The sequence below is a fragment of the Tupaia chinensis genome, unplaced genomic scaffold, assembly GCF_000334495.1.
Source record: "Tupaia chinensis unplaced genomic scaffold, TupChi_1.0 Scaffold000146_1, whole genome shotgun sequence".
Classification (NCBI taxonomy): Eukaryota; Metazoa; Chordata; class Mammalia; order Scandentia; family Tupaiidae; genus Tupaia; species Tupaia belangeri.
This window is the reverse complement of record NW_006159616.1, coordinates 17,614,652-17,627,937: the sequence shown is the minus strand read 5'-3', so window position 1 is coordinate 17,627,937 and position 13,286 is coordinate 17,614,652. Positions and strand designations below refer to the sequence as shown.

Sequence of the window (13,286 nt, the reverse complement as noted above, 5' to 3'; positions counted from 1 at the left end):
GGGTGGGGGGGGCGGGCGGGACAGTTAAGATGCCCATTTGCCACATGAAGAAACTAAGGCTCAGGAGGGTGGAGAGCTGCTGGACCCCACAGTGAATTACAGAATGAGGTGGTGAGCAGATGCCAGGGCAGGGGCTTGGTCAGGACTGTCTTCCCACAGCTGTCACTGTGTTCAGGGCTAGAACTCGATGCACTAAAGCCAGACAGGGGCCCCCCAAGAGCGCCTCCCCATAGCGGAATGATGCCTGGCCTGACCTGCACCCCAGGCCAGCAATGGGCCCCCTGGGGCTGGTTTGCCAGTGCTCCTCACTTCCAGGCCCAGGTCCAGGCTTAGGCGCAGGTGCTCCCCATGGGTCTGGGATGCACTCATGGCCCCCACCCCATGGATAGCTTTGGAAGGCAGAGACAAGAAGGAAGGCCAGGGCACAGCTTGGGGACGTGGGACTGTTGCTCTGGTCCTTACGTCAGAGCCTGGCCCTCTCCGGTGAGCTTCCTGTACCCCAACCCCACGCTGAGCTGAGCACTGGCAGTTCCTGGCACTGAGCTCTAAGAGGGGAGCAGGAGTTTGTGGAGTGGGAAGGAGGCAGGAAGGGTGTGGATGCAGCGCAGTGGCAGTCAGAAACAGGCTCCAGTCTGGCACTGCCTGTTTCTCTTTGAGTGATCTTAGCCCTCTATGGCTCAGTTTCCTTGTCTGTGCAAGGGGAACAGTGGAAACCTTGTCCCGTAGGGTCATTACAGGGACTAGAGAAGAGAATGAGAATGCCATGCTCATCGTGGGGCTTAGACCAGAGCAATCGTTCCAATGACAGCTGCTCCCACAGCTGTCATTATTTTAAAAACTAGTTATTTATTTATTTAATTCTGTTTCTTGTTATTATTTTTTTCATTTGACCAGAGAGAGAGAAAGGGAAAGTGAGAAAGCAGGCCACCAGGTCTGGGACTTGAACCGTGGTTGGCCATGTAGGAATCCAGCGCCTTTAACCACCATGCCACCTGCTGGCCCCACAGGTGTCATTATTATTACTACTATTATGAATTCATTTCTCCAGGGATGTGAGTTTTCTTTTGCTCCTTATGCTACCCACTTTCCTAACTCTCCCCAGTGACTGTGAGGCACCCATCTTTCTTCTTGCCTTTAGGCCGAGGGAGAAGAGGCTAACAGGCTGGAAACTCCTCTCTATCTGGCCCATCAGTGCATCTGCCTTGTGTCCTGGGGTCTCCCAGGCTGGAGGCTGTGATTCCAGAGTAGGGGTCCGAGTACAGAGGCTGATGTCCTAAAAATGACAGTGACATGCTTGAACACTTGCTGAGTGGTCACCCTGTGCCTGGGGACTCTGGCTGGGAGTGCAGCCTGGCCTGCTAGGAGGTGAGGGCACCGCTGGCCCCTGCTGCTCACGGACTGCTTGGTGCCAGCCTCTCAGTCCTTCTCAGCTGCCTGGGCACCCCTGGGTCATAGATGCCTGCCAGGCAGGATACCGGGAGGGCCGTATCACACACCCACCACACACCTGGCCTCTAGCTGTGCACACTGCATTGGGCCCCTGCAGAGAGAACCCAGTGGGGCTGGGCGATGGACCACTCCAGCTTCCACGCCCCAGGACCCCAGCACTCACTGTACCTTAATGATGGGGTGAATAATTCAGGCAGCTGAGTGTCGGTCATGAAATATTAAACAGGCTGTTCCTGACGCACCGGCATGTGAGTGCATGTGCGGGGGCGATGCTGGCACTGGGGCGTGGAGACCAGAGGCCATGAGCCAGCGTGTTTCTGAGGAGATGTGTGGGACTGGGTCTTCCGTCTGCCTGTGCGTGTCGGCAGGACCCTCTCTGCTCCTGACACGAATGGGGGAGGTGTTGAGGACAGGCCTGCTCCTCCCCAGACTCGGAAAGTGCCTCGGGAGGGGGTTACTCACGTTAAAGAGAATAAAAGGAGACCAGAGACAAGTGTCCAGTGAGGGCTCAGGAGTCAAGGAAGGGGGCAGAGGACCAGGACTTTAGGGACAGGGAGAAATCATCTGGGACAGCCCAGGGGTGAGGAATGGGGTGGGCACGGCCAAGGAAGAGGATGGGCAAAATATTGCCCAGGAAAATGGGCTAGAGAGATGAGGGGATGGCCAGATGTGCATGTTGATGGGGGGACGGGCCAAATTGGATGAGTGCAGAGGGCCTTGATGGCTGGGGCAGAGTGTGTGATAATTCTGTGGGTGGGTGGATGAGGGGAGGCAACTGGGTGAATGTGACAGGACGTAGAGTGCTTCCTGGGACACAGGGCCGTCAGAGCACAATAGGATGCAGCCCCCATCTTGTAGGGGCGGTGGTGGGCAGCTACTGGGTCTGGGAGTTGATTGTAGCTCCACCTAGTGCCCCACTCTGGTAACTGCACCCTGGGCTGTCTTCACTATCAGCGCAGTGGCCAGGCCAGCTTCTTTGCCAGCAGCACCCTGCCCCATGGAGCTGGCTCCTGTTCCCAAATCAAGACTCTTCTGGGGTGGCAGAGCAATAATAAGGGACAGCAGAAATCTAGGTCTTAGGGGAAGCCCCTGGGGTACAGGTCCCATCTGCTCCTTCCTTACTTCATCTCTTTATCTACATGCCTGTTGAGGACCAGGCCCTGCATCACACAGATGTGCACTCACTAACTGTGTGACCTTTGGCATGACACAGCCCTCAATTGCCCTTCTGCAAAATGGGAATGAACCTTTGGGGAATAGCAGTTGGCATAATAGCTATGTCGCTGGACTCCCATGTTGTTGACCACAGTTCAAGTCCCAGACCCGGTGGCTTAAACTCACACCGGGCACGTGCGTGTGCATGCCCAAGATCCCGAGAGGAGAATGGAGAAGAGATTGCGGCATGGCCATCCCTCCTGGGGAGTGATTTCTCGCTTTCTGTCTCTCTGTCTCTTTCTGTCTTTCTGGCAAACTCACGCACCCTATAGCAAAAACCTCTCCAAAAAGAAAAAAAAAGAAGAAGAACCTTTGGCCAGGCAGTGGTTTGATAAAGGCAGCTAGATCCTACATGGCGCATCCTACCATGGACCTGAGGATTGAGAAACACACCAGGCATGTGTGCATGCATGCCCCAGATCCCGAAAGGAGGGAGAGATGGAGAAGAGATTGCAACATGACCATTCCCCATAAGGGGTACTTTCTCACTTTCCCTCATTCTCTGTCTCTCTCTGGTGCCTCTTTCCAGGGAGTGCAAGTGCCTCTGGCAAAACTTTTAAAAATAAGTAAGTGGGGGACCAGCAGGTGGTGTGGTGGTTAAGGCGCTGGCTCCCAGATGGCTGATGGCACTTCGAGTCCCAGACCTGGCAACTTGCTTTCTCACTTCCCCTTCCTCTCTCTTTCTTTCTGGTCAGATTAAAAAATAATAACTATAATAATAATAACAAAGGGGATTAAATAAAATTTTTTAAATAAATAAATAAATAAAGGGGCCAGCAGGTGGTATGGTGGGTGGTTAGGACTCTGGACTCCCACATGGCCGACTGTGGCTTGGGCCCCAGACCCAATGCTTTTTCATTTTCCCTCTCTGTCTGTCTCTCTCTGGTGAGCACACATGTCTTGTAGCAAACTGAAAAATAATAATGGTGATAAAGAAAGTTAAATAAATAATTATTTTCGGGACCAGCAGTTAGCGTGATGGCTATGTTGCTGGACTCCCACGTAGTCGACCGCGGTTCGCGTCCCGGACCCAGTGGCTTAAAACTCATGGCGGGCGCATGTGCGTGCGTGCCCAGGATCCCGAGAGGAGAATGGAGAAGGGATTGTGGCATGACCATCCCCCCTAGGGGGTAATTTCTTGCTTTCTGTCTCTCTATCTCTCTCTCTGTCTGGCGAGCGCACGCGCCCTATAGCAAAAACCTCTAAAAAATAAATAATAAATAAATAAATAAATAAATCATTATTTTAAAAAAGGTGTAGGAGCCAGCAGGTGGTGTGGTGGTTAAAGGCATTGGACTCCCACATGGTTGACCATGGTTCAAGTCCTAGACCTGGTGGCTTGGTTTCTCACTTTCTTTCTGTCTGCTCAAACTGCAAAATAATAATAAATAAAGTTAAATAAAAAATAATTCTTAAACAAAAAAAGAGACTGCAGTGATATATGATGATTGAATATATAAAATAAATTAAATTTAAAAAAATAGGAACCTGCCTGCTTGTACCAGAGCACAACGCTAGCACCTTGGAAGAGCTCAGCAAATGGTGGTCACCCATTCCCCTGTAAGGTTACCAGGTTAATGAGAACAAGGAAACCCAGGATGTCCAAGGAACTTTGAATTTCTGATAGATAATGTTTTAGGACAAGAATATCCCACATACTATTTGAGATACACTAAGCCATTATTTATCTGGAATTCAAATGTAACTGGACGTCTTGTACTTCATTTGGGAACCCCATCACCCTGCCCTCTGAGACCTCCGTCTTCCAGTGGAGGAAAAACCCAAATTAGATGTGAACGAAGCATGCCAGTTGTCCATAGAGCAGACCCAAGGCAGTATGATCACAGAGGCAGGCAAAGGAAAATCAGAGGTTTAACTGGGAAGGAGGACAGAAGGGCATTCCAGATGGAGGGGGATGTGACCAAAGGCAGAGGGGTCAGGCGCAGCAAGTTTGGGAACTGGTGGTGGTAGTAGGGAGAGGCCACATTCTGAAGACCTTGTTAAAAAGGCAGGACTGGGACCAACAGCTGACATAATGGCTATGTCGCTGGACTCCCATGTAGTCCACCGCAATTGTGGTTTAAGTCCCGGGCCCAGTGGCTTAAACTCACACCAGGCGTGTGTGCGTGCTTGCCCAAGATCCTGAGAGGAGAATGGAGGAGAAGGGATTGAGGCCATCATCCCCTCAGGGGGTGATTTCTCGCTTTCTGTAAGAAAAACCCCCAAAAAAAAAAAAAAAAAAAAAAAAAAAGGCAGGACTATTGGGATCAGCAGGTGGCATGCTGGTTAAGACACTGGACTCCCACATGGTCGACCGCGGTTTGAGTCCTGGACCTGGTGGCTTGCTTTCTCACTTTCTCACTGTCCCTCTGTGTATGTGTGTATGTATGTGTGTGTGTGTGTGTGTGTGTGTGTGTGTGTGTGTGTGTCTGATCAAATTAAAATAAATGAATGAATAAATAAAGTTTTTAAGGCGGAACTATTTACCCAGGGCAGGGATGAACTCCGTCAGACATGCATTATAGAAAGTCGGACATGCACTATAAAAAGACAGCTGCTGGGAGGGCCCAGGTGGCCACCCTGAGGGAGTGGCGCAGGACTGAGTCCAGAGGTAGTCAGGGACAGCAGTGGGGACAGGAAACTAGGACCTTCTCAGCCTGTCCTCCTGGTCCCGCAGGGCTCCCTTCCAGGGAGCGAGGGGTGTAAGGACGCTTTGAGTGGGGTCAGGCGCTGAGAGTTCACAAAGCGTCCGTCTCTGCAGGGGAGTGAATGCCCAAACCAAGAACGGTGCCACGCCCCTGTACCTGGCGTGCCAGGAGGGCCACCTGGAAGTGACGCAGTATCTGGTGCAAGAATGCGGCGCGGACCCACACGCGCGCGCCCAGGACGGCATGACCCCGCTGCACGCTGCAGCGCAGATGGGCCACAGCTCGGTCATCGTGTGGCTGGTGAGCTCAAGGATAGGGAGGGGTGGAGCCCGGGAAGAGGGCGGGCCCGGGAAGGGGCGGGGCCCGGGCCACGAGGGGCCCGGCGCCGAGTCCCCGCTCCTCTTTCCCCACCCACTCCTGCCCAGGTGAGCTGCACCGACGTGAGCCTATCTGAGAAGGACAAAGACGGTGCCACGGCCATGCACTTCGCGGCAAGCCGCGGCCATGCCAAAGTGCTCAACTGGCTCCTGTTGCACGGCGGCGAGATCTCGGCGGATCTGTGGGGCGGGACCCCGCTGCATGACGCCGCGGAGAACGGGGAGCTGGAGGTCGGAGCTGGGCCAGGGAGGGGCGGGGCCTGGGCGCCCTCTGCTGGCGCGGTGGTCTCAGCAGAGCCCCGCGAGGAGGGAGGGGCGGCATGGGGGGCTCTGCAGCTCACAGCCAGTGTCCTCACTGAGTGTCCCCGCAGTGCTGCCAGATCCTGGTAGTGAACGGCGCGGAGCTGGACGTCCGCGACCGTGACGGGTACACGGCCGCCGACCTGTCCGACTACAACGGCCACAGCCACTGCACCCGCTACCTGCGCACCGTGGAGAACCTGGTACGCCGGCACGGCTCTGGCTGTTATCTCATCTCCCCTCCCGCACCCTCTGTGATAGGCGGTTTACTCTCATTGCCAAGGAAAAGCCTGAAGTTCAGGACCGTGAGGTCACACAAGTATGCCCCTTGCCCGCTACCCCACATGACCTCTCAGCCCAGAACCAGTACCCACTGGAGAGTGTGGAGAGTTAGAGAGTAGAGGCTAAAAGGTCAAAGGAAGGTGGGGTGGACCGGAGGCACCTTAAAAGCGAAGTCTGGGAGCAGTTCAAGACACCTCTGGGAACAGCCCAGTTCAGTCACCTGGCCACATGTATTAGCTCATTTAAATCTCTGAGGCAGATGGTATTAGTGTCTCCATTTCACAGATGGACACATGGGGTCTTCCAGAGACCCCGGAGGTCACACAACCAGTAAATGCTGCAGTCAGGGTGGCCTGACCTGGCCAGGACCGCCTCCCTGGACCCCTGATACTGTGTTTGCTCACTTTGTAGCTACTTTGTAACTGGAAACCTGTGTTACTCTTATGGATAGACACTCCAAGTCCAGGGCCCTCCACCATGTGGTACAAAGCCTGCTTTCGCACAGTGGGGACAGGCACCCTCAGGAAGATGTTGCTCAACTCCAGGGACAGCCTGGCCATGAGATGGGTCACATGATGAGGCTCAAAGGAGAGAACGCCCTTGCCCTAAGCACTGTCTATCTGCCCAGCCTGTAAGCACACAGGGACAACCCTGGTTCTGGGGACTGGAGTGTCAGAGACTGCAGGTGGACCCAAGGGCGAATTTTCCCCTAGAAAGAGCCTCCCAAAGAGAGTGGGAGGTCCAACAGATAGTGAGCAGCCTGTCACAGGGGTATAGAAGCAGAGGTGGATACTGTGAAGGACACCAGAGGCGGGCCTTCCAGCTGAGGGTCTGCCACTCTTATGGGCTGTGCAGCGGGACCCAGAGCCAGGGCCCTCCAGCCACTGCTGAGAACCTCCCCACTGCAGCTCTAACAGGTACGCACCAACAGTACCATCCCCTGAACTCTGACTCTTGCAGGTACCTTGCCAAGTGCCTTATAGGTGTGGCCTCAGTCAATCTGCACAATAAAATCGTTTACTAGTTGACACGTGATATTTCCTGGGTACCATGCCCTGGTACATCATTTTTTTAAAACGTTTTTTAAATCTATTTATTTGTTGTGATTTTCAGGCCATTGGGTCTGGGACTTGAACCATAGTAGGCCAAGTAGGAGTCCAGCGCTTCAATCACCATGCTACCTGCCAGCCCCTGACACATATTTTTTGAAGAATTATTTATTGGGAACCAGCAGTTAGCGTAATGGCTATGTCACTGGACTCCCACGTAGTCGACTGCGGTTCGCTTCCCGGACCCAGTGGCTTAAAACTCACACCGGGCGCGTGTGCGTGCGTGCGTGCCCAAGATCCCGAGAGGAGAATGGAGGAGAAGGGATTGCAGCGTGACCACCCCCCAGGGGGTTATTTCTCGCTTGCTGTCTCTATGTCTCTCTCTGTCTGGCGAGCGCACGTGCCCTATAGCGAAAAAAACTCTCAAAAAAAAAAAAGAATTATTTATTTAATTTTGTTTATCATTATTATTTTTTAATTTGACCAGAGAGAGAAAGAGTGAGAAAGCAAGCTGCCAGGTTCGGGTCTCAAACCAGGGTCAGCCATGGAGGAGTCCAGCACCTTAACCACCACACCACCCACTGACCCCAACTTGTCATTTTTAAAATATCTTTTGCAACTCAGAGGGGCACATAGTACTGTTATCCCCATGTACAGATAAAGAAACTGAGGCACAAAAAAGGAGAGGTGACTTGCTCAAGGTCACATAGCTAATAACTAAGGGAAATGAAATTTGAAGCCATTGTCCCAGACTGCAGAGATTGTGTGCCTTCTGGGCTCAGGGTTGGGTGCCCTCGGTGCCCACTACTGTTGGCCAACAAAAGAGCATTTCACGCTGTCCCCCAGCATCTCATATGGCTCCCCCGTGGCTCATGGGGTAGGCAGCAGGGCCTGGGCTCCTGCACTGGGTGGAGTATGGGAGCCCAGCTGTGGCAGTGACAGATCCAAGCCACTGAGGATGCTGGCCCAGAAAAGGCAAATACTCCCGCAGAGCCCCTAATTACAGGGCCAATGAGCGTGGCCGTCAAGCTGTTACCTGGTGCCAGGCCTGCCTCCCTGTCCCAGGGGGCCTGTGACACTTCTCAGGCAGGGAGGGGGCACGGGGCAGGGAGGAGCAGGCCTAGGCAGGAGGCAGCGGAGGAGCGGGCTTACCGGCAGCAGAGACAACATGGGCAACGTAAGCAGGGCCCCCACCCCAGCTCACTTCCATGCAGGGAGGGGACAGGCCTGTGGTCAGGGACAGATGGAGGGATGTGGGGGAGGGATAAGCTCAGGCTGCCCATCTCAGCTCAACTGAGCCACTGCGGGCCCCACCCTTTCCTCAAGGGCTCTCAGGAATGGGCAAGGGAAGACGGGGTTGTCAGCCCGGTCATAGGGGACTGGCCTTTCATGTACCCCTCCCTAGATTGACTGAAGTCAGGGCCCTCTGCCCCCTGACAAGGAAGAAGGCTGGTGCCATGGCAGTTCTTCCCTTGGGGTTCAGCCCAGGCCGCTTCCCAACCAGTCTCTCCACACTCATAAGCAGGGAAGGAAGGGCCATGGTGGGAGTTTCTCAGGAACCTATGGATGCTGCCTTGGGAGCTGGGTTTGAATCAGTCTGGGAAGCACCTGAGAAACCCCCTAGCGATGGGACAGGAACCAGCAGTTAGCGTAATGGCTATGTCGCTGGACTCCCACGTAGTCGACCGCGGTTTGCGTCCCAGACCTGGTGGCTTAGAAATCATGCTGGGCGCGTGTGCGTGCGTGCCCAAGATCCCAAGAGGAGAATGGAGGAGAAGGGATTGCAGCATGGTCATCCTCCCTGGGGGGTGATTTCTCGCTTTCTGTCTCTCTGTCTCTCTGTCTGGTGAGCGCACGCGCCCTATAGCGAAAACCTCTCAAATAAAATAAATAAATAAAAAAAGAAACCCCCTAGCGATGGGGAAAGGATCCCAGAGAAGGATGTGGCATGCTGGAGTCACATAGCAAGGGCCCCCTGAGTGAACCCAGGCCCCTAAAGTAGCTGGTTTTCCAACTGGGGTTGTCCTCATGACCCTCCCTCTGTCTGGCGAGCGCACGTGCCCTATAGCGAAAAAAACTCTCAAAAAAAAAAAAAGAATTATTTATTTAATTTTGTTTATCATTATTATTTTTTAATTTGCTACAAGGCATGCAAATTCATCAGAGAGAGACACAGAGAGAGAGAGAGAGAGAGAAAGGGAAAATGAGAAAGCAAGCCACCAGGTTCGGGTCTCAAACCAGGGTCAGCCATGGAGGAGTCCAGCACCTTAACCACCACACCACCCACTGACCCCAACTTGTCATTTTTAAAATATCTTTTGCAACTCAGAGGGGCACATAGTACTGTTATCCCCATGTACAGATAAAGAAACTGAGGCACAAAAAAGGAGAGGTGACTTGCTCAAGGTCACATAGCTAATAACTAAGGGAAATGAAATTTGAAGCCATTGTCCCAGACTGCAGAGATTGTGTGCCTTCTGGGCTCAGGGTTGGGTGCCCTCGGTGCCCACTACTGTTGGCCAACAAAAGAGCATTTCACGCTGTCCCCCAGCATCTCATATGGCTCCCCCGTGGCTCATGGGGTAGGCAGCAGGGCCTGGGCTCCTGCACTGGGTGGAGTATGGGAGCCCAGCTGTGGCAGTGACAGATCCAAGCCACTGAGGATGCTGGCCCAGAAAAGGCAAATACTCCCGCAGAGCCCCTAATTACAGGGCCAATGAGCGTGGCCGTCAAGCTGTTACCTGGTGCCAGGCCTGCCTCCCTGTCCCAGGGGGCCTGTGACACTTCTCAGGCAGGGAGGGGGCACGGGGCAGGGAGGAGCAGGCCTAGGCAGGAGGCAGCGGAGGAGCGGGCTTACCGGCAGCAGAGACAACATGGGCAACGTAAGCAGGGCCCCCACCCCAGCTCACTTCCATGCAGGGAGGGGACAGGCCTGTGGTCAGGGACAGATGGAGGGATGTGGGGGAGGGATAAGCTCAGGCTGCCCATCTCAGCTCAACTGAGCCACTGCGGGCCCCACCCTTTCCTCAAGGGCTCTCAGGAATGGGCAAGGGAAGACGGGGTTGTCAGCCCGGTCATAGGGGACTGGCCTTTCATGTACCCCTCCCTAGATTGACTGAAGTCAGGGCCCTCTGCCCCCTGACAAGGAAGAAGGCTGGTGCCATGGCAGTTCTTCCCTTGGGGTTCAGCCCAGGCCGCTTCCCAACCAGTCTCTCCACACTCATAAGCAGGGAAGGAAGGGCCATGGTGGGAGTTTCTCAGGAACCTATGGATGCTGCCTTGGGAGCTGGGGTTGAATCAGTCTGGGGAGCACCTGAGAAACCCCCTAGCGATGGGACAGGAACCAGCAGTTAGCGTAATGGCTATGTCGCTGGACTCCCACGTAGTCGACCGCGGTTTGCGTCCCAGACCTGGTGGCTTAGAAATCATGCTGGGCGCGTGTGCGTGCGTGCCCAAGATCCCAAGAGGAGAATGGAGGAGAAGGGATTGCAGCATGGTCATCCTCCCTGGGGGGTGATTTCTCGCTTTCTGTCTCTCTGTCTCTCTGTCTGGTGAGCGCACGCGCCCTATAGCGAAAACCTCTCAAATAAAATAAATAAATAAAAAAAGAAACCCCCTAGCGATGGGGAAAGGATCCCAGAGAAGGATGTGGCATGCTGGAGTCACATAGCAAGGGCCCCCTGAGTGAACCCAGGCCCCTAAAGTAGCTGGTTTTCCAACTGGGGTTGTCCTCATGACCCTCCCTGCCCTCCCTCAGAGCGTGGAGCACCGTGTGCTGTCCCGAGATCCATCCACTGAGCTGGAAGCAAAGCAGCCTGACTCGGGCATGTCCTCGCCCAACACCACCATGTCAGTGCAGCCACCAAACTTTGACCTCAGCTCGCCCACCAGCACCCTCTCCAACTATGACTCCTGCTCTTCCAGCCACTCCAGCATCAAGGGCCAGTGCCCTCCACGTGGTGAGTGGGCCAGGCGGGAAGAAAGGGGGGAGAGAGTAGATGGGCTGGACCACTGGACCTCTAGAGTTGGCCCTGGGCTGCCCCACCCGTGGCCCACATTGGAGGCTCTTTGTCACCCACTGTCTTTAACACTGGGAGGGGACACACATGCTTGTGCGTGCCCATCAGAGACGTACATTTACAAATCTACAAACTGAGAATCATGGGGCCGGCAAGTGGCATGGTGATTAAGGTACTAGACTCGCACATAACAGACTGTGGTTCAAGTCTTGGACCTGATTAATTGCTTTCTTGTTTTCTCTCTGTTTCTTCTCTCTCTCTGGTCAAATTGGAAAATAATAATAAATAAAATAAAATAATTCTTTAAAAAAAAAAGAGAGAGACTCATGTAAGTTAAGTAATGTGTCCAAAGCCACCTGATCATAAATAGGAAAGCTGAAATTTTACATAGTTATACAAAGGTCTTCAAAAAGTTCATAGAGGGGGTGGGAACCAGCAGTTAGCGTAATGGCTATATCGCTGGACTCCCACATAGTGGACCGCGGTTCGTGTCCCGGACCCGGTGGCTTAAAACTCACGCCGGGCGCATGTGCGTGCGTGCCCAAGATCCCGAGAAGGGATTGCGGCGTGCCCATCCCCCCTGGGGGGTGATTTCTCGCTTTCTGTCTCTATGTCTCTCTCTGTCTGTCTGGCGAGCACGCACATGTGCCCTATAGCAAAAACCTTTCAGAAACACACACACACACACACACACACACACACACACACACAACTCCTGCCAGGTGCGTGTGCACACATGCCCAAAATCCTGAGAGGAGAATGGAGGAGAAGGGATTGTGATGTGGCCATCCCCCTGGGGGGGGTGATTTCTCACTTTCTGTCTTTCTGTCTCTCTCTGTCTTTCTGGTGAATGCACGTGCCCTATAGCAAAACCCTCTCCAAATAAATAAATAAGTAAAGTTAAAGAAAATAATTCTAAAATAATAATAATAATAAATAAATTTAAATCACGTTCTTAAAAGTTTATCAAACATGCTGGCCCTGTGGCCTGGTGGTTAAGGCAGCTGGATCCTACATGGCTGTCCCTGCAGTTTGAGTCCTGGACCTGGCACCTTGAGAAATGTGCTGGACGAATGAGCATGAATGACCAAAATGACGATTGAGGGAGAAGTGGGGGAGTGGGGATTGCAGCATGGCCATCTCCCATGGGGGGGACTTTCTCATTTTCCTTCTTTCCCTCTTTCTCTCCAGCAGGTGCATGCGCCCTCTGCCAAAGTAAAAAATAAAACAAAATATCCACATGCACCCTACACATTATTCATTGTTCTCATCTATACTCAAGAGTGCACACTTGTACATGTGTATACACAGTATACAGATATGACTGCACAAGCACAGAGTTGTGCAAATATTTGTGCACACTTATATTACATACAACCCTCCACTTTCATTCAGCAGACATGTACACACACCCCACATCCACAGACCAATACAAACATGCTTACACACATGAAGACTAATGCACACACACTCAGACGTACACGTATACACAAATACTCAGGCAGAAGCTAGGCGTGCATGTGCACAGGCTGGCTCCACCCTCAGAATGGGTGTCAATCCACATGCAATGCCTGCTTCATGCCACCAGGTGGTGGACTGCAGAGGCGACAGGAGTGTCCACCAAAGATCGGGTATGGCCATCTGTACCTTGCCACCTGCCCTGCCATATGCCCTGAGGAGTACCTCTTAGCCCACGTTGCCCATCGACTAGTTATTAACAGGTGATGGAAACTCTCTGTCCAGGAGGACATCGTCTCTGCAAACTCCCCAACTAAGCCTTCTGTCCTACTTCCCCAGGGCTTCCCAGCGGGAGAGCTGCAGACATACAGAGCTACATGGACATGCTGAATCCAGAGCTGGGCCTGCCTCGGGGCAAGATGGGGAGGCCTACGCCACCACCACCACCGCCAAGCTTCCCTCCGCCACCCCCCCCCCCCGGCACCCAAG

General features: G+C 53.4%; 1 protein-coding gene across 1 annotated transcript in view; it reads left to right on the top strand.

The window, feature by feature from the left end:
- The window catches only part of ESPN (espin), a 43,521-nt gene that overhangs the window by 12,980 nt on the left and 17,255 nt on the right, over positions 1-13,286 (top strand). Inside the window, 5 exon segments of the mRNA XM_014586602.1 lie at positions 5,426-5,612; positions 5,738-5,920; positions 6,061-6,192; positions 11,078-11,279; positions 13,137-13,277. Of these exon segments, the coding sequence (XP_014442088.1) occupies positions 5,426-5,612; positions 5,738-5,920; positions 6,061-6,192; positions 11,078-11,279; positions 13,137-13,277 (845 nt within the window).